Source organism: Mus musculus, chromosome 6, assembly GCF_000001635.26.
Source record: "Mus musculus strain C57BL/6J chromosome 6, GRCm38.p6 C57BL/6J".
Classification (NCBI taxonomy): domain Eukaryota; kingdom Metazoa; phylum Chordata; class Mammalia; order Rodentia; family Muridae; genus Mus; species Mus musculus.
This window is the reverse complement of record NC_000072.6, coordinates 108,450,830-108,472,614: the sequence shown is the minus strand read 5'-3', so window position 1 is coordinate 108,472,614 and position 21,785 is coordinate 108,450,830. Positions and strand designations below refer to the sequence as shown.

Sequence of the window (21,785 nt, the reverse complement as noted above, 5' to 3'; positions counted from 1 at the left end):
TGGTGGGAGGTCATAAGTTAGTAGGAGGGGTGTTTCCCTAAAGGGATTGTGGGACATTGTCTGTTCTGGTTTCTTCTGATTCTCTGCCGTGAGGTGAACAGTTTTACCCTCTGCTCTCTGCTCTAGTAGGTATGTGCTGCTCCAAGGTGGGTCCCAAAGCAACTAGACTGAAACCTCAATTAGTCTGAACTCAGACAGAAATTCCCTGGTCCTTGGTTTATATACCTCAGGTATTTATTACTGCAACAGAAAGATGGCTAACGTACACCTGGTTCATATTCAGTACTCAGCGGGACTTGGCAGGTTTATTTTTCTCTCCTTCTCTTTATACTCCCTTCTAGACTAGTGGTTCTCAGACAGTAGTGAAAGTGGTTTTTTTTTTTTTTTTTCTCCCTAACTTTCCCCAGCAGCGAAGTGGAAATACCTGGAGACATTTTCGGTTGGGCATATGGGTGTGTGAGTGGCATCTAACAAGCTAAAGGTCACAAATATTGCTCAATATCCTATAGCCTCTGCAAGGAACATTTTCCAAATGTCAACAGTTACTTGATTGACAAATCTAGCACTAACCTTGGGAAGTTGAGTTCAGTGTGGTTAATTAATTTGCTCAAGGCTGTGTGACTCCTAAACTCACCCCTTCACCACCAGTACTTTTCTTTTGGTTTTGAAGGGAGATTATAGAGGAAAAGTTTGCAGTTTGGAAACTAAAGTCACCTGACACGGACAGACAAGATTTCTAAAAGTCCATATTTTCTCAATGTTCTCTAACAATAATCAGAAAAACACAGTAAAACAAAAACAAAACCCAAACAATTCATGGATCTTAATTTCGAATGCCAACTTGATGCGATTTAGTGTTGCCACAGAAACACAACGTTGCGCTTATCTCTGAGGGAGTTTCTTGATGAGGTTAACTGATGTATGAAGAATAACCCCGAATGTGAGTGGCACCATTTCCTCAGCTGGTGCTGAGACTTGAATGAGAAGGAGCCGAGAATCCACTCTGCTTGCAGACTGGGGATGCAGTGTGATCAGTTGCTTCACATCCCTGCCGCCAGGCCTTCCCTCCGTGACAACTACAACCTCGAAGCCTGCTCTGCATAAGCCTGGTTTGTCTTAGGTTGTTTGTGTCAGGTCCTTTGCCACAGAAATAAGAAAAGTAGCTAATGCCACCCATACTAATTAGAACTGTGCATGCATAAGAATATTTATGAATTTATTAAAGCAGGAAGACCTTCCTAGGTGGCAGGGCTTTGTCCTGGCCACTTGAGAGGATGGCATAACCACAATGGTAGCTTTCTTCTAAAGGCCCTGCTCAGAAGGCCTGTTGGAACCTGGAAGCCATGAAAAGCATGCAATATAGCACAGGGCTCCTCTGTGAGCTCCAGTCCGATGGGCCAGAGCATATTACCTTTCTTCCGAGACGGGGCATCCCTGTCCACTTCATCATCTTTCTTTTTGTTTCCCAAGTCGCTGGTGTTCACTGTCACTGTCGCCTTGATTTCCTGCTGGGCCACCTTCATTCGATCGTAAAAAACCTTGAAGAACTTCTCTGATTTCTTATCTTCTGTCAGCCGGCAGAAAAACGAGTGCTGTCATGGAGAAGAGATTCTCAACACCATGAGACGGACACAATTAAGATCCCCAAATTAAATGGAGATCCTAGGCAGGTCATAAGCTTTGCAAATGGTCTACCATTCTGCTTATTAGTGCCTGGGAGTTTAAGGCCTGAACTTTTCAACATGGAGAACTTCAAAGAAACAGCTGAACTTGGGGCAGCACTCGCTCTGCCTTCCGTGCGGCTTAGCTAGGATGAAGCTCTCCTCTCACATCAATGGACAGCGCGCATGATAACTCCACAGATGACAAAAATGGAAAAATGGTTGTAGTGATTACTGCAATGAGGTTGTTTGTCTTCTCTATGCTCCTGTGCACATCCCTATGAACAGTGATTGGAAATATGCCGTCTGCTCCACAGGGCATGCTCATAGGTAAAGGTGACCTGTCCACAAGCCAGGCTGAGGTTCGAGAGCCAAAAGTGCTCAGGAAGGTGTGGATCATGTGACAGGAGCTTAGATGAGAGTGACAGTGGCGGAACAATATTAAATGCTTCAAGACAAAGGTATTTTTAAAAAAGGCCTTGCACCATAGGAAGGAGTGGGTAGATGATGTTCGGAATTACCAGGTAGCTTGCCTCTTGGATGTGCATTTGTTTTTTGGCCCCACTGCAAGCAATAGTGTATATTGTTGATGTGAAAACACAATATGGTGTCTCTACTTCATTTACGACTGTTCGCTTTCACCCCCTTGCAAGAACCACACTGTTGTGAGTTATTTACATAAAAATACAATACGGTCATTTCCAAAGGAATGAGACAAAGCTTCAGACACTATAATTCCTGCTCTCAGGAGATCTTTCTTTCAGTCTCCTACCTGATTCTGGCAAGATGGAAGTTCCTACAGGGATGCCCTAGGCTTCCAAAGCTGGAAAGAACTATAACCTCCTTGCCGATCTGCAGTGGCCCCTAATTCCTCTAGCTCTTATATGCGCATCTCCCAACTTAGTGACCCACCCCACAGAGCTGCTGCTTCCATCTGTGAACAGGCAGTTGCTGGTACCCTGGCTCTTCTGGCCACTGACAAACCCCTTTGACCAGCATCTGTCCAACAATCGCCTATGTTATATTTTCTTGCTCATGTCCTTTCTTCTAACTCATGGATTTTAACTTCTGGTCCTGACAACACAGGATCTGCTACTCCTTTGCAGACTCTCTGATTCTGACTTGCTCCCTGCAGTCACTCCTGAGAATCTAGGCCCATCTCTGTCTTCCTGACTGGGTGATCACTGAGTCCTGTAAGACCATGACTCTTCAACTAACCTTACATCTGGAGCACCCACCACTGCCCTTTACTGCCTTTCAGTTACTTTTCTCTTTTTTCCTACTCTATCCACTCACCCACTTGCTATTGTGCACCTGTCATGAGCTGGGCACATTGTCAAGTACGAGAGATGCAGGAAAGAACGAACACAGGGACCTGAATCCCCACTCACCATGAACTGACAGGGTGGTGAGAAAAAGACACGGTAATTCAGCACTCACCCTAATGATCACCTACTCACTCCTTCTTTTAACCCTAGGAAAAAAATCCGAGTCTTCTGGCAAACAGCTCTGTGGCAGCCACTCAATGCCGCCACTTGAATCTTTCCACAGCTAGACCCTCCTCATCTTTTTGTCTCCCCACTCAGGTTACTTTCTGCCTTAATGAAGGCATCCCGAAACAACGTCCAGGTCAACTGCTTCTTTTCAAATGGCCAGTCCTCTTCTCGCAATAGCAAGATGCTGTGAAATCTCACTGCAGTAATTACTGTGGAGCTGCTCATTGTCTTGTACAGAAGTGTAAGCTCTATGCAGGCCAGCAACTGTCATATGTTGTGACCAGGCTCGGCGTATAGCAGGCATTCCATAGCCATTTGACAGCAGATTGATAAGAAGCTAATGTTTTATATCTTCTTTTGACTACCCCCCTCAATGAGATCCTTCTTACATTCAGCAAACTTGATGAAAATAAATAAATTCTGGAGGAACTGCTTAAATATCAGAAACCAACATTTAACGGTTCCCCTCAAAGTCAACACATCCACAAATAAAATGAGCCCTGAGAGAATGGGGAACCAAACCGCAGAGCCTTAATTCCCCAAGGCCACAGAACAGCTTCTCTCACCCAGGGTCACAGGAGAGACTGCTTGATCAAAGGACATTGTGGGGTGGGGGTGGGGTTCACTTGACGGCAGACCCTCAGGGTAACCCATGCAATTGAAGTATTCAGGAGACAATCTGGTCATTTGAGAAAACAAAGTACCCCACTTAAGTAAATATATAAATAAATGGAGCTTGTCATCTGTCTCTCCCAACAGGGAGAGGTGGCACACAGCTAGCTAGCCTGCTGCAAACCACAGGGCTCACTCAGCTTTGGGGGTGGGGGGAAGGTAGCCCAGCTGATGTTAGCTGACACCTCCTGGGTAAGGGACGCTCTTCTGAAATGAGAGAAGGGCAGAGACTTCTGTCTATGTGTCTGCAACTGGCCACTCTTGTTTATTTTGCAGTATTTATACCTTGGTCAGCTCCTTGAGGACCTGGAGCAGGAGGTCCTTTAGGAAGAGAACAAGGAGGTAGTGAGTGCAGAAGATGGGAGAGCTGCGCCGTGTGTCCCCTCCCCCACTGCCACCCTTCATGGTTTGAGCTCTGCATTTTCTCATCAAAAGGAGAAGGTAATGGGGTGTCTCAAGGGAGGCTCTTCAGAGAGAAGGCACTGCAAGGCACAGGTCTCAGTCCCACTTCTCTGTACCCAAGTGAAAGAAAGGGCTGCCTCTGCACATGGAGTGCACAGCCCATGACCACTGCCAGGCTTTAGCTCCACCATCAAGGGTCACCACAGAAAACACATCTCTGGTGCCTTACTCTCCACACTGCAAAAGGAGTACAGTGTTAATACTTCCTGGTGAGTCTGAAGGCCCAGAGATGACTTAGAGTCACCCTCGTAGTAGGTCAACAGCACTGACTTCCTCACTAGGTGCCAGGAGGAAATCCTTTGTGCAGCATCTTAACCAAGTTCCTGCTGAGCGTTCATTCCCAGGACCCTAAAAGACATTACATGTTAAATCCTTAGCACACCCCGGACACTGCAACTAATTAGGAAGAAGGTCGCCTGGGTCCGGGACACACACATGCAGGTGTGGTGATTTAGGGGCATAATGGAGCACAGGCTCAGGTCTCAGAAGACCACATTAAACAAAGACAGCTGGAAGACATCCAGTCTCTGGAAGGAGGCCAGGCATCTCCCGTGAGGGTAGGACTGAGCATTGATGATGAATCGAGTAAAGAAGCCTTCAACAACACAACAAGGTGTGCCAAGTGGACAAGAAAGACATGGAGCCACACAGGGCTCTGGGACAACCTGCTGGAGTCTGCTAGAGCCATTCACTTGCCTCCTCCATGGTGAGATCTAGACATTAAGAGACTGGGCCCTTTCCCCTCTTCACAGGCCTATTCACATTCACCAAACTTCTTTCTGAGGTAACTAAGAAGAGAGAAGCAGTATGTTTTTTCACATCATGTGGGGCTGAAGATGAGGACAAACAGGTACACAGCCCCTATAGCCTCAGCACTACCTGGCCCTACGCCTGCTTTCTTCACTGAACCTATTTCGGTGAATTGTCTCTTCCCCCAGGCCAAGAGTTGTCACAGGGAGATTTTACTTTTTTTGACTCTTTTCCTCCGTACCACCCGTCTGGGTGTGAGCGAACCCTTCAATATAAAGCTAGCTCACGGTAAGAAACACAGATGGCAATAGAAATGTCAATGGCGGCAGTCTCCGTGGCTAATGATGGCAAGTACAGTTAAAAAGGGGGATAAGATAATGTTCTGGGGTGAAGGACCATCGTGATGAGAGCGGCAGTTGCATGGATGTCGTAAACAGTGGGTTTCTCAAATATGCGCGTGCTCATCCCTGGGTCCTGACAATGCGCACTGCACCTTACACCAGAAAGTAATGTAGCCGATGGGATGACTGCTAACTCTCCAACCTTTAACACTGACACAACTTTGGATCACCACAGGGGCCCGTTGATATCACAAGGTCCTTTTAACATGGAAGAAGGTAGCTAGGAGGTAGGAGAAGTCAGTTCCTTGCTGCTATGATTAAAGGAGGAGGCTGGGAGCTCAGGTAAGAAGAACCTGCGAATGGCCAGTAAGTGGAGGGACCCTGTAGCCTCCAGCTTGTGAACACAGCCTCCCTGGCACCTGGATTTTACTCTACAAAGATTCATGTTTAACTTGTTAGATACTTAAGTTGGTAACCCAAAGCATCTAGGTGTATGGTCATCTGTTATTGTAGCCATACAACAGGTATAAAAACATTAAAAAATCTAATCAAGTTCCACTCTTCAAATCTGCACATATTATAGAAGAGACAAGCCTGTTTGGGTTCCAGAATACTAGGGAACTTCGGTAACATACGTATGAGGCCACTTCTAGAACATCCCTGGTCACCCGAGGGAACTGGCATCTGCCTGCCCCTTACTGACCTGTCCTCACCCTTCTGTTATCTCCAAATCACGATGGATGCCAAAACCCTTTTAATACATACTGTCTCATCAGCACCTGAAGAGATCGCCAAGATAGATATCATTGTTCCTAAACCCAGCACATTGCACACAAGCGTGCTAGGGTCAGGGGAGGTCAGAGGCTTGTGGCAGTGCCACAGAAAACTCTTGCCCAACAGGAAGACAGCCTTGGTGGGCAGACATGAACAGAGGCTAGAAAAGTAGAGGAAACGGGGTTTGTTCAGGGGGCAGACGTTCACCAAGTTGAGACACGAGGTATGGCAGGTTTGCACATGACATGCTTGAGGGAAGGAAGTGGGGTCAGGGGTAGGGTGAGGAAGTGGCTGCCGGCCTCAGCCATCTCCAAGCAGTGGTGGAGGGTATGGGTAGGGGGTGGGGTGACGACAGCCATTATAAGCTAAGGTTCAAAACAGAACAAAGGAGAAGAGAAGCAAGATCATAGGCTACTTACTATAGCTGGAGCTGGGCGAAAGCAGCAGGATCCAGTGTCTTGCCCAGCATAATAACCCTCCCCAAATACGATTCGATACACAGACACCTTATATAAGAGAGACTTGGGCAGACGGGATCGCTTTGAGGTGGCATTAGAACCACACAAGCTCTTGGAACTAATTCACAGATTTACAAAATACCCTTTTAGCTACCCCGCTTCATGTTTTACAAATGAAGAAAGTGAGCTCACACAGGAAAAGGATTTTGTGAAGGGCACAAGAAGACCCCTCTCTCCTTACTGCTTGTGTTGGTTAGTTTGTCAACTTGACCCAAGCTAGAGTCACCTAAGAGGGAATCTCAGATGGGGTTGCCTAAGGGGAATCATTTTCTTGATTGATGATGGATATTAGAGGGCCCAGCCCACAGTGGGTAGTGCCATTCTGGGACATTGGTACTGGGGTGTATAAAAAACAAACAGATCAAGCCAATAAGGAACAGTCCATCATGACTTCCGCTTCAGTTTCTGCCACCAGGTTCCCTCCGTGATGGACTGTGACATGGAAGAGTAGGATGAAATAAACCTTTTCCTTTCTGAGTTGCCTTGTGTCATGGCATTCATCCCAACAATAGAAACAAAACTATGACATTGCTCAGTCCAGTTCTCCATGACCACAGCAGCTTGTGGTTAATTATAACCGGAGTCCTAGTTGATGATCCATCCTATTCTATAATCCTTGTTTTGTGGTCAGTTTTCCCATATTGGACTGAGTGTCATGGGTGCTGACGAACCTGTGAGATAGGTCTCAAATCAAAATAATACAACTACCTGCTAGTCCATCTTGGAAATGAATTGTTGCTTAATTAACCTGTTGGCCACCTGCTACCTCCACCCGAGAGAGACATTGCAAAGAAATGCAGCCCGGCTTATGCTATGACAAGAGGCGCCCTGAGGTTATGATCCAACAGAGAGAGGAAGCAACCTACAGAAAGTGGGAAGATAACTGTAGTGTGCCAGATATTTTTAAAAATTTTTAAGTATAAGAGGCAACAACCCTAAGTAAACCACGGGCCTGAGGTCTTGGGTAAAAATCATCACGGGAGACAGATACCTTTCCTGTAACCTGGATCCACAGCCAGGACAACGAGTGAGTGGCAGGCACAGACCTTCCTCATCTGAAATGAGGATCTGGAGCCCAGTAAGCAAAGGACAGGCAGGCTCTTGGACTCTGCTAGCATGGTGCTCCCTGGAAAATGAGCTGCCTGCTTGGACCTGCCCAGGCACTGGGTCACCCAGTTTGGAGGAACCCATTGGTGGGTATCTCAGGTACAGAATGGGGTAATGGCCACAGGCAGAGCAGCCTAGGGCCAGGGTGGTGGTGGGACTTTGATCTTTTTTTTCCAAAGAAAGACACTTGTACGTTTGTGGCTGGGCTACCTTCTACACTTAACTCTGGACCCTGAGAAAATCCAGAAAGTGAGATTTTTTTTTTCCATTTGACTGTTTTCACAAGACATGACCCTGACTGATACAGCCATGACGTCGTTCAGTTGGCGTGCTTCACTTATCTGCTGCAAAATGAATTAAGTCCTTGGGCTAAGTCCGGGAATTTGAAAGATGTGGCTGAGCAGTGAGCCAACAATGGTGTTTCCAAGCACTGATGAACAGGCCACCTTTACTCTTTGCTTTACTCTTTTAACACTAGCTCTGGGACTTGAGGGGCATCTTAACCCAAACGACTCTGCCTGTCTTCCCCAGTGGAGCAAGGTAAAGGCAATGGTGACACCTTTGGCCGCTCTCCATGCACCTGTGATTAACTGAGAATTTGCCACTTCCTAGGGACCCTTTCTGAAAATTATATGGCAGTTAACAGCAAAGGTCCCAATTTGCCAGGCATCACCCAAGTATGGCACTATCTCTATTAACCCTCAGCCGCCCCATAGGCAGGTGCCATTATTATCTCTACAAAGAAACAGAGCTTTGGACAAGTTGCATAAGTTGCCAAGTCATACAACTAGTGCTTGCGGCTGCTGCCCCCATACTTAGCCTGGCATGCTTCTGACACTCTAGCCTTTGACCATTGCTTTGTTAAACTTGTCTTTGTTGAACAAGAGATTGTCAGAGTCTGGATACCTTACAGCTTTTTATAAGCCACCCCAGACTTATACTCCAACTCTGTCAGAGATACAAACACAGACTACTATCATGGTAAAGAATCACTGTGAAAGGTACCAAGAATCACAACTCCACAGGAAGCAAGGATACTTAATACATGTGTTAGCTCTGACTCCCAAACAATTTCTTTATGGTATCTGAGGGTATGCCAGAGCTGGGGCTCATAAGCTCTCAACAGAGCCACTACCACACAATAACTACTGTAGGACTTGAGTCTTTTTCTTAGGCACCAAGTGTAATGATCACAAGTCAAAGATCAGAAACCACAAGGCAATAAAATATACTTGATTAGACACACCAGCCCTGGAGAACTGGAACTCAGAAATGGACATCTTGGCCCTGGCTCCTCATTAGCCAATCCTGTGGTCTTTAGTAGTTTCATCCTCATTTGTGTCTTGGGGATTCCTTATCTGAGAAAATGAGATTGTACAACCTGCCTGGTCCACATCACATGGAAAAGGCTAGGGCTCCATCAGGGTAGCAGTTATGAAACAGTGTGAAAAACAACCTGACTCCTACTGAGCCTGATATAAATGCATGATGGTATTATTATCTAACAGTAATGCCTGTGTCGAAGGAAAGACACTTGGATATAGGATAGGTGGGTCCGTGGGTGGTATGTAAGGATCAAAATCTCCTACTCATGTAACATCCAGTGACAATTCCATATGGTATTGGTAGCTCAAGATAGCTTCCAAATTGACAGCAAAAACATAGTAAATGGTAATCCCCTGTAGTTGTCATGATGTAAGAAATAACAGTAAAACTGGTCTAGACTATTACTAGCTATAGAAGCCATTCTGATTTCTGTAGACATAGAAAGCCCTTTAGCTTCCAATTCATGAAGTGAAATATCTTCAAAGCTAGAATACAAGCCTGATATCAGGCCTGCTTTCCTAGGTGGTCCTCTGTGTCTGTCTCTCTTGCTCTCTTTTAAAAAAAGCTTTGATTTAGAATTGTGTGTATGTGTGTTTCTGTGTACAGCTATCTGTGCATGAGCAGTTGCGGAGGCTAAAAGAGATTATTGAGCCTTTCAGAGCTGGAGTTATGGGTGGTTGGGAGATAACATGGGTGCTGGGATCCAACCTTGGGTCCTCTGCAAGAACAGTTTGCTCTCTTAATCACTCTCTAGTCATCTGACCACCCTTAAGCCATCTCTCTAGCCACTTATGTGTTTTTTATATGAACTCTTCTCCTCTATTCCCAACACTTGACGTTGGGATAATATGGACGTATAAGAAAAGGGAACATTTAAAAGTTACTAAAACTCATTATAAAAAGTCAAGTTTTAAGCTGACTATGGTGGCACAAGTTCTTACTCCCAGCCCTAAGGAGGGGAATTCGGGCATTTACCTATGAGTTCTAGGACAGCCTTGTCTACATAGAGAGCGCCACAACAGCCAAGACTGTCTGGAAGGAAACAAAAGCAAAACAACAAAAGCAAAACAAAAACCCAAAAAAGGTTTTTTTTTTGGGGGGGGGGCAAGTTTGGTGGGTTTCAGCTAAATACCTGTAGCTCTCATTTAATCAAGTTTGCTGTGGCTTTTTCAGGCTTTAATGAGTTATGAAATAAACTGCCATATGGGAAGGGAAGAGTCAATAAGAAAACTAAGGGTACCCAGAAAACCATCAATGTCTCAACATCCTTTTTTCAGAAACGAGGTTCTGCATCATCTGAATTGTAGAGCCTCCTCTGATGGCTTAAAAATGTACACCAATTTTCAATTATTCTGCCAACCAAGAATGGACAGAGGACATGTTCTGGCCCATCACTGACTTCCTGGTGCCAGAGAGAAGGGGCAGAGACAAGGATACCCCTACTTGGATTCACTAGATTCCTGGACTTCAGGGTCAAGGACAAAGCAGACTTTCACAGATGCTTTTCAAAGTAAAATAATTCATCTTTTAGCAAGCAGCCAAGTCCACTCTGTTCTAAAACGCATGCTTTCTCTGAGGCAGGAAGCTGAACTGTGTTCTCCTTCATCTGTCTTTCAATGCCCACAGGAGCTGGCACTTGCTGGGAACTTGTGCCCCATCTATACAGCATAGCATGCAGATCACCATGCAGATCAGAATAGGAATAGTTTCATACATATTCATCAATAACATCTCAGCCAACAAAATATACTTAAAAAAAATTAGGCTGGGCAGACCTAGTAGCACACACTGGAATCCTGCAATCTCAGTACTCGGTAGACTGAAGCAGGAAAAACCTCCCCACAAAATTAAGAGATCACCCGGGGCTACATAGTGAGAACGTTTCTCTGAATAAATAACAAGGCGCCTTCCAAAGTACCTGACTGTATAAGTATCCCGGCAGCAATCACTCTCCACTAAGACTTAAGATCACTCAAAAGGATTTCAGAGACAGGAGACATTGGAGAACCCCGTGCCTCTGGCTGAATCTTTCTCGAGACTTAACTACTGGAACTTGTTACAGAGCCTAAAGGGCAGTATCTTTGGGGAACGCACTTGTGTGGTTTCTGGCCAAAGACATGGAGAGAAAAAAAGTAAACCCTCCAGGAAAACACAAACCACGACGATGAGCGCTGGATAGAAAACGAGGCACACTCCATAAAGACAACAAGGCAACGCGGGCGAAGAGCTGCATCATGAGTTAGTAGCCTCTCTGCCCACCTCCCACCTGCGTAAGAAAGTATGCTGGTTTGTCTCTGAATGAGTCTGAGCCTTGTTTTAAAGTCAGTAACGTGAGACTATGCCGGGGCCTAGCAAACACAGAAGTGGATGATCACAGTCAGCTATTGGATGGGTCATACGGCCCCCAATGGAGGAGCTAGAGAAATTACCCAAGGAGCTAATGGGAACTGCAACCCTATAGGTGGAACAACAATATGAACTAACCAGTACCCCGGAGCTCTTGTCTCTAGCTGCATATGTATCAAAAGATGGCCTAGTTGGCCATCACTGCAATGAGAGGCTCATTGGACTTGCAAACTTTATATGCCCCAGTACAGGGGAACGCCAGGGCCAAAAAGGGGGAGTGGGTGGGTAGGGGATTGGGGGACCTTTGGGATAGCATTGAAAATGTAAACGAGGAAAATACCTAATTAAAAAAAAAGTCAGTAACAGTGCCTTTCTCATTACTGTAAATCTCAGATCTGTGGAAGACTTCTGTTCGAAGGATTTAAAGGCTCACAGTCTCAACTCATGGCTATCTTCTCAAACAGAGAAGGATTTAAAGGCTCACAGTCTCAACTCATGGCTATCTTCTCAAACAGAGAAGGCAATGACCAACAAACCGGATATGGCCCCGGGGCTGCAGGAGGTATGTATGCGTCAGCCAGTCCAGAAACACCTTCCGGGGTCCTGACGCAATGGGTCCCTTTTGGCAGTTTGGGTGAAATTCTGAAGTCTTGCCTTGGCATGCCCACAGATTCACTGTGGGATCTGCAGTGGGGGGTTCATGGAGGTCTCCTCCTCGGACCTCCAACATGCACCGTGACACTGCAAAGCGCTTGGAAGAAAACAGCAATGTGTTCTCAACTGAGTGTGTTACAAGAGACCTGTAGGTCCTATCACTTAAGAGATGAAGGTGTGAGCTACTCAGTGAAACCTGGGCAAAGAAAGGAAGGAGGTGGGGGTTGTGGGGGGGAGAGATAAGCCACATGCTAGGACATTAATTGTTTTACCCAAGCAAATGCGCCCCCGCATCTCCCAACTCTTCACACCCATTTTGCGATGAGCTTCACCAGGTATCATCCTGAGGCCACAAAGGTATCCCACAGTGAAACCTGTAGAAGGCTAAAGGGAGCAAAGGGCCAAAGGTGGGCAGGATGAAATGACACAGCCCTTATTCATGCAAGCGCATCTCAACAGAAAGCAATGCAGTCTACATCAGCTCCAGGGGCCTGGGTAAGGGGTCTTCACCCTGGAAAGAGGAAGGCCACGGTCGAGGCCCTGGCCATGGCTCGCTACTCTTTCCTACGTTGACGGGTGTGATGATCTGAGCTATTACAAAAGAGGCATGAAGAAGAAGAAGTCAGTCTGTAGAACAGACCCTCGCGGTCATGCATCTGTTCTGTGTACTTGCGGGGACCATTCATTAACTTAGACCAGCTTCCTGACTCAGAGCTCCGAGCTTCTCAGGGACCTTGCCTTGGAATTTAGAGCAGGACCAAGAATAATCCTTTGTTCACACATTTTCTGTGTCTGTGTGGAGCCCTGGGACTGAGAAGGAGCTCGCTAACCTATCCTTAGGGAGGCAGGCCGTGTGTGTGTGTGGGGGGGGGGGGCGGGGGGAATCTGGGAACTGGATGCCTTTGGGCAGGTCCCTCGCTAAACCCCTGCTGTAGTCGCCTCATCTTCAGGAGGAAAAAGGAGGATTAAGAACTATCTGAGAGGTTTATTGAGAGGAAGTAGGAAATACGTGTGACAACCCCTGCTTCCATGCTATCCCCTCCCACCCATCCCTGCTTTCAACACACTTGACTGGGACAAGTCCACTAGACCATAAAACCCAAAGAAAAATAATCACCCTCTCTCATGCCAAAGACAAAGCAATGTCGAGCTGATGGGAAACCCGCAGTCCCTTGCAGTCATCCCTGGACCACCGCTCCAGCTCCTCTCACCCTCAGACACAGACCTGTGAGACCATCACATCCCCCAACCCAGCCCGCCCATTCACTATGTTGGTGAATGTCCCTGTGGCTTGGGAAGCATCTGACAGTGACATGTACAGATCACCAATCCGACGGAGGTGGTCAGGTTGAAATTACACGGTCCTCATCTTCGGTAGCTCAACCTATTCCATCCCTGGCAGCAGTAGTACGCATCCAGGCAGGTCACTGACCTGAGCCAACTTGGTGCCCTTTAGAAGTACAGAGTAAGGACTGGCAGAGAGCACGAGGATCAGAGGATCACCTAATCCAGCCTCCCACCTGGTGACAGGCGTAGTACCAAAGCTGAGCAGTCACCTCATGCTGCTGCCCGCCCTGCACTCCGTTGCTGCCACACTGGCCTCCTCAGCCATGCCAACACACCCCGCTCCGGGGCCAGGATACCCTTGCTCTTAACCCCATTCCATCTGGAAGGTCTCAGCATCCATGTCTCCTCCGCGAGTGCCCTTCCCATCCTCAAGGAGCAATTCCTTGCTTCCGGTCTCACTCTCCCAGTTTTGCTCAGGTTCCCTAGCCGGCTCACCCACTGGATGGCATACCATTGAAGTCCCTGCCCCAACCCGCACAAGCATTTTGTCCAGTGCCTAGTATTTATTGTCTTAATGAATAAATAACAACCCTAAGGGAGGCACAGTTCCAAAAACCTTAATTCTGGGAATGTGAAAGCTCAAAGTCCCGCTAAATGGGGAAGTGTCCCACCTTGGGGGCGGCTGAAGGGAGGTGTGGAGCTGGCACTTAGCAGGCTTTTGCTTCTAACTCTGGGACAGGTTCAGCCTGGCTGGGGATCTTTAATCTGCCCAGTTAACTGTTAACCAATAGGGCCTCAGAGACACAGCTGCCTGCATCATTAACTTGGGAGCAGGAAGGGCCATCCTTTGTGGGCCCTCCACCTTAGAAGCTGGCTGTCTCCCCAGGCTCCACAGCTACAAACTCCAGGCTCGACAGTCTGTGGGGTCATGTTGCAAGAACATTAATAAAGCCACATTTCTCAAACACCAGCTGCTGAGGGTGACTCCACCACACCTTCCTTCAATTACAGTCCCTCCCCCCCCCCCCACACACACATTTTAAAGTCTTGGATTTTTGGAACAGTTGCGGAAGAATACACATGGCTTACAGAACCACAGGCTTGAGTGTCTGAACCACGCTGATGAAGCAAGCTCAAAATGCAAGCGTAGGGTACTGGTAAAACGCGGAGGGCTACTTTTCCAAGGGATCTTAGTGGACCTTGAGAAATCTAAGTGTGGGCAGGCTCTGAAGTGGCAAGTGGCGCTAAGATATAGAGCGGCGGTCAGCTGTGAACACCAAGAACGTTCTCAGAACTGAGGGCTCCAGATTTGTGTCTGAGGTGACTGAATTGCTTCATATTCAGGATCAAGCTGCTGCCTAGCCCAGTAAAAACCACTGTAGGTAGGGCTTGCCCAGCACAAGCGCAGCAGTAGAGCACTTGCCCTGGGTTCTACATCCAACACCAGGGAGAAAGAGAAAAAAGTCTCAACCACGAAGTTCACTCTCTTGGAAGGTTTCCAAAGGGAAAGTCCCTCAAGTTACTCAGAGGGAAAAAAAAATTACCTACTCAGTCTGGAATCTGGGATGTTTTATGCAGATGTCTGCCGCTCTAGTTAATGAAGGGAAGTCAGCCGGCCTTTGATTATTCAAACAGCTACCTCCAGTAAGGATTGCACAACTCGTAAGCAATGAAGGGGTGGGCTTGACTTTTTAAATTTTTTTTTAACTTTAAAAATCTTAAGCCTGTTTTGCTGGAACTGTCCCCCCCCCCACCCCCACCCCCAACCCACCCCCACCCCCCCCCGCTGGAGTTTTTCATCTCAACTTATTCTTTTGTACTTGTTAAAAGCTTCCGCTCTGCTGAGAGTGTGGACACAAAGTCAGCACAGAAACCTGGGTGGCTTCCCTCAGAAGCCGAGGTGCAGGGAGCAGGGAGCTCTCCCTGGCAGCCACAGGGCTCTCAGCCCTTCCTTCCTTCCTTGCTATGTATCAGAGTCAGGGAGGGAGGGTGTGTGTGTGTGTGTACACGAGCTCTCACACACATGCACTGTTCTCGAGACAGATGGAGGATCAAACCCAGTTTCACCCGTGCCAAGTACACACTGTCCCACTTAGCTAATTCCCTAGCACATGACTTTTTCTATTTTTTTTAAAATGTGTGTTAATCCAACCTGTAACTTTCAGGTAACAGGGGTCATCATTGTGGGACAAACTTCCCTTGTTTTCCTTTTATAAAGTGTGACTCTATTTCATAATAATATGGCTAGAGGGGACAGATGTCATTCAGTTTAGGGCAAGAGCAGAGACCAGGATGTAGGGAAACACAAACAACCGCTCTCCTCCGGGGCAAACTGCTGTGCTAGGAGCAACGGAATCCACCTGGTTCCGGAGCAATCTAGCAGGAGACAGAAAGCTTCCATCCCGCCACAGGGAGGCTAAGCCCGGGCAATGGAGGGAGTGGTTACGAAAAATCACGGGAAAATAGACAGGGGAGGGTGGGAAAGGAGCACCTTAGGAAAAACTCTTCTGAGGCCCTGGGGCTACACAATGGGGGTGTTTGTGGAAGGGAGGGAAAATATTCCTGTTTCCTGAGGCAGCTCCAAGAAATCACGAGTGGGCGTGAGAAACAAGGAAGCGCATGGATTAAAAAGAAAGAAAAGAAAAGAAGGGGGTGGGGAGTCAGGGAAGGAGAGAGCAGGATCCTTGAGAAACAGGGGAATTAAAAAACACCATGGCAACAATGCGGCCCACCTACTACCCCTGGCCGCCCACCCACAGCCTGATTCTTTACTGACGCATTTTGAGAACAAGCTGGTTCCTACCAGCTCAGGAAGGTGAGCAAACCCAGAGCTCATTAAATCCCAGCTCTGCGACTCTTGCCTGCCTGCAGATAGTGAGCAAGGAGGACATAAATAGAAGTTATGTAACAGCGCTTTGTTGATTCCTGTGCTCACCAAAAACATGCGGCATGACCTGGTTTTTCTTTAAAGTTCGCCTTGGCCTGCAGGTTGCCGACTCTAAGGCAGTGAGGAACCATCTTAATGTTTAAACAGCAGGATACAGACTTCCGAGTTAAAAGGAACTCAGGCCAAAGCTAGGAATCCTTGGGGCAAGTTATCTCTGGATATTTAAAAAAAACAAACAAACAAACAAACAAAAAAAAAACCAAGAATAACAACAACAACAAAAAACCAACAAACAACACAATAGTAACAAAAACGGGTGAAAAATCTTGAGATTTCCTCTTAGGACCTTTCCTGATGAAAACTGAAAAACTTGAGGGTAAACGCCCACAGCAGAGCCTCAGGAGAGTGGCTCCTGTGGGTTTTACAGGGAGATGACAGAATGAACAAAGAAATAGAATAGAAAAGAAAGCAAGCATGAGTGCCCCTCGGTATGGTGGAGGAGGAGGTTTATTGTAGATAAAAAGGAGAGAGAGCCCAGAGTTAGAGTATGCAGGCACATCTGGGAGAGTCCAGAGTAGATGTGACTAGACGGAGAGGCACTATTTGAGGAAGGGGGGAGGGGGAAGAGAGGAGATCCATGTGCATCATCCACAAGACCCAAACAGACACCAAGAGCAGGCAACCAAAAAGGCCCAGCCCCTGGACTGGAGAAATTTAAGCTAGGGGGTGGGGTGTGCCAGCCAAGAGGGCCCTGTAACAGGTAAGGATTGAGGGACAGGACAGGCCCGCTTTGACATGTTACATAGCCACCCCAACCATTCGTCCCAGGTTTGAAACCCAACATCTAGTAGCAGAGATCAAGATTTCCAGCTAAGGGCTGGGTTCTAACTACCTTTCAGACACAGGCAGCTGTCTCTCTTTTCCTTAACAGGCAGGACAGTAAGAATCCAGGAGGCTACAAAGGCCTCCCACAAACAAGATGACACCAACAAGCTTTGCTCTGCCAAACCAACAGGCCCTAAAGCCTGGCCTGTTTTGGCCAGGCCCTCCAGTGGCTGAGTCCTGCCTGGGCTCAGTCATAGTCTCTCCTAGGCTTCCTTCTAAGGAGCTGTGCTTACAGGATGCGCCCCTGAGCCAGAAGACTTCTTACTTAACCTGTTGATGCTGTCAGACTGTTTCAAACACTGTTACCATGGAAACTTCCCTAGTGGATTGTTCTTCAAGACAACAGTACAGGTGCTGGTCCCAGGAAGCTTTTCTTGAATCTTAGGATGTACGGTGTAGACTACGGAGACTTTTAAACCCATAATGTAAGGGTTTCAACTCAAATGTTTTCAAAGATCAGACCGGTAGGCATCAGTCAAATGAAGGGTAGGATGTGATGTCCCTAGAGCACAAAGATGGGCCACTTTAGTGCTCCAAGTCTAGGTAAGTTCAGCATTTTGGGCAAGCAAAATCACTCCGGTGGGCTATAATCAGCTCAGCGGCTCTCATTGTACTGTGGGATTTCCTTCCTTATCAGAAGTCAGAGGTAGTCAAAACCTGAGCACTTAGATCAGGCAGGAGGCTGGGGATCAAATGAAAGCAATTAAAGATATCTTTGTCACAATATTAAAAAGGTTCAGATGACTCATATAACGACTAGGACACGAGATGGTGGTTGTTTGTTTTTCGTTTAAAAAGATCAAAGATCAGCAACAAGGATTCATGGTGATTAATCACAAACCCCTCACCTAACCCTAACCGGGGAGGAAAGCAGCACAAGATTCAAGGCAGTGGTAGAAAACGCCTCTGGACAGCCTCTGGTTTGGCTGTGACACTGACTGCAGGGAGTCTTTCTATAAGCCCATTAGCTCCATGCCTTCCCCTGTTCTCCATCCCTGCAGGGAAGCAGCTATTCTCCTGTCTACAGTACAGAGAGTGGGGAACTGGCAGAAACCAACACATCTTCATGTGCCGACGCAGCAACGTTGCCAGGTAACAAATGTAGAAATGTACTCAGAAAACTGTATGTGACAATATGCAACCTCCGCTCTGCAGCTGATAACCAAGAGAGTGTTAAAACACTATGTTCTCTTAACACTTCGGCTTTAGTGTGAAAATAAAATTAAATGGGATACTTCCTCTTGTAAATACAAGGCAGGCATACATCTCACACACACATGCCAAACTGGGAACAGTAGAAGGGGGTTTGTGACACCCCTCACTGGTCTATCCCAGCAATCCCGCTCCACGAGGAGTCCAGAAAACCCCGAGAAATGTAGCGACTGAACACGAGCCTTTTTACGGTGGATATATTCGCCTCTGGCCAGACAGAGCTACGCATGATGAGAAAACAAATGCAAACTGAAGAAAAGCTTATACAACAATATGAAACTGAATGTGCTTCCCTGTGCGGGTTCATGAGTCAACCTTTAAAACTGATTGCCTATGCCAAAGCAGCAAGTGCTTGCTGCTCAGATCAATCAAGAACTATGGCCTTCTCTCACCTCCAAAGATAAAGCAGACACTACTAACAAGGCCATGGTCAGGGTGAACAGTTGACTGACGAACTTCCTGCCTGTGTGACCCAAAGACTGTGTCATATGGAATGTAGGTGAAAGAGTGGGGAGGGAGAAAGACTTGCATTCAAACCTTGGTCCTGACAGCTGGAGACTGAGTGATACTGGATTTACTGGACAGGTGGAGCCTTGGGTTCCTCGTCCGTAACTGAGGGCATCTCATATAACCCAACTGCTTTCCATGCCACAGTTTCACAGGAAAGTCTTCCTGTCACTAATTTTCATTGACCTGGGAACCTGAAACTTGCTGGAGGTGAAACCTGTAACGTGTACAAGTTTTATTTGGCAAGCGAGCAATGCCCAGGCTGAAGGGAAAAGCCTTTCATGGCTTCTTCTTATGTCATATATGACCATGTTTACTGACAAAACAAAACAAAACTAACCACTCAAGCTATCTTCTGAGGTACTAGAATGCCAGAGCATCCTCCAGTGAGAAGGCTCACATGCCATTTGTCTCACCAAAAGATGCAAGGTCCCTAAAGGGGGAATGGACCCATGTCAATGTTAGGAAAGTTGATGGAAGAGTCTCAGAGAAACCAAAACTAAGACGTGTCAGGAAACAACATCTATGCAACCACCAGCTTGCTCTGGCATTCTAAGTGCATTCAACTCTGGGATCCCGTTTCCTCTTCGGCAAATAAAGGGGCCACAGTAGCACCTTTTACATAGGACTGCCACAAAGTGAAAATTAGCTCAGGCAGAAAGAACACCACGTTGAGTTTCTGGCTTCTGGTACTCCTTATTTATTATTAGTTATTATTAGGTTGTTATTAAGAAGTTATTATTAAGAAGAAAAAAAAATGAAAAACTTAGCCCTAAGATATTTCTCCATTGCTTTTGTACATTTATTTCTCTTGGGCTCAGATGAACCTGTTTTGTTCTGTAAGGGACAAGCCCACTTTCCATTTGCCTGGAAGGCTTCCCAAGCCCTGTCTGAAATTGCTTCTATTCTGAAAACTTTCATCCATCCCCTGAGGCAGAGGCAGGGAGAGCTCCACCTCTGGTCACAGTGCCTTAAGGAATGATCCCACCTCGACTGGAGTTGGGTGAAGACCCAAGGGGACCAAGGCCAAATCTTCTTGCCCCACCCAGTGCTCCAAAAACGCTTCTGCATATGCTAGCAGAAGAGGCATGCTCAGTCTGAATGTGATGAGTCAGTGCCCATGATCCCACTCTGTGGGTCATTCCTAGGAACTCAGCGAGACCATATGTGGAAGGTACTCAGCTCAGCTGACACATACACAGTTAGACATTCTTGCCTAACCCAGTTTACTTGCATGCAGGTACAGGGATGGACAATATGTGGGAAGGAGAGGGCAGAAACCTAGGCAGTGCCCCATTTTACAGGGCATCCAAAGACATCACCAGAGTGTCAATCGAGTCTGTTCTCTAAGGGAGACTTTGAAGACAGGGGACAAGATGACCAGGCTTCTCTTAGGAAGTGTCACTGACAATAATGCTAAGAAAGACATGGTAGCTATGGAAGGGCTGTCCTGCTGCTGTATGGGGAAAGCATCCAACTCTGGCATCATGCCGTCAAGGCAGGTAGGGTGCACAGCAAGGTGTCCGAGAGGATGAGCTCCAAAGATGAGAACTTGTTTCTCTGTCCCATTCCAACCCGTGCTAGGCTGCTCTATACATATTATTGACTAGCAATTCCCTGGCTGAATGGAAGTTGTAACTGAATCCTGGCCGAAAACTACTGGGAGATCAAACAGGCACAGAATTGATTTGTGACCAACAGTAACAAAGAAAAACAATTAACAACTTTATGGGTGCCAGTGAAGGTGGCTGGGGGCTTGGAGGTGGTGACTCATGTGTGACTCTTGGCATACAAATGGCATGGAAGAGAAGAGACTAGATGGCAGCCTGACTGGGGTCATGTTAACTTAAGAGTTAAGTAAGATAAAGATGCTCTAAAGAGATTTGAACAGAGATCTAGAAACTGGTAAAGAGGTGGGGCCAAGAGCTACATCTTTGGGAGCTGTTGGCATAAGTGCTGGCTGGATGCCTTGGGAATGAATGAGATCATGCAGGAAGTATGTGGGAGGAGGAGACAGATGGGAAACAAGGTCCCAACAGTTCAGGTATCTTAAAGGTAACTATGTGCCTTTAGGAATCCCTGTCGTTTCCTCCGGGAGAACTTCTGTGAGAAGCACAGAAATAGCAGACCACAAGGCCACAAGGAAGTGACTAACCTTAAGAATGGGATGCCCTTAGGTTGAATGGTCAGAGAAGGCCCACAGATCACAAGTCTGGAAGCTAAGGTATCTAGACTCTAAGCCACATGGACACTTCCCTGAGGATGACTGTTTTGCCATGCCTTCTGGATCTAGGATAAAAGGCAGCTAGCAGAGGTAGAGAATTATAATAAAGAGAAAGGGGATATTATCTGAAGGAAGGAAATAGCGTTCTAAAAATAAACCCAACCCAACCCCAGAAGATAGGCTGGATGGAGGGAAGAATGAATGGATGGACAGACACATAGACAGAGAAGATACTCATTACCCTGAATTTGCCTATTGTTAGCTAAGTGGCTACAATATATTGGGACTTCAGATACTATTCATCTGATGAATGTCAGATATCTAAAACCTATAACTGCCAGCTCTGGGGTATGGGCAAACTCAGAACAAGGAAATAAAATCCATGCCTCTTTTCTTTTTATGATTATTCAGTTATAACAATCAAGTAAGCATGGGGGTTGGCAAATGATTTTATGAAAAACGGAATGACAAAGGGTCACCATCTTTATTCCAGCTGCTCAGCTCTGCCCCTGTGAGTGGAAGCAACCATGAAGGACACTGGAGGACAGCTGTGTTCCAATAAAACTTTATACAAACATGAGCAGCTGGTTAGATGTGGTCCTTGGCCCACTGTTTACCAATCCCAAAGCAAACTGTAAGAAGGAGAATCTGGTGTCAGTTTGTACTGCATGTTCAG

At 46.7% G+C, this 21,785-nt stretch overlaps 1 protein-coding gene and 1 long non-coding RNA gene across 21 annotated transcripts in view; one reads left to right on the top strand and one right to left on the bottom strand.

The window, feature by feature from the left end:
- The window catches only part of Itpr1 (inositol 1,4,5-trisphosphate receptor 1), a 338,034-nt gene that overhangs the window by 78,502 nt on the left and 237,747 nt on the right, over nt 1–21,785 (bottom strand). For all 19 annotated transcript variants that reach the window (XM_006505623.1, XM_017321407.1, XM_006505627.1 and 16 more), the window contains one exon: nt 1,412–1,592. In XM_006505623.1, coding sequence (XP_006505686.1) covers nt 1,412–1,592 — 181 coding nt within the window. The remainder of the gene's footprint in view (nt 1–1,411; nt 1,593–21,785) is intronic.
- Nucleotides 9–21,683, top strand: Gm35165. 2 transcript variants are annotated; one of them, XR_869349.3, is made up of 5 exons: nt 9–129; nt 4,106–4,270; nt 11,847–12,015; nt 18,168–18,258; nt 21,603–21,683. It is a non-coding gene; the product is annotated as a predicted gene, 35165 (long non-coding RNA). The 2 variants fall into 2 exon arrangements; XR_869348.3 differs by lacking the exon at nt 4,106–4,270.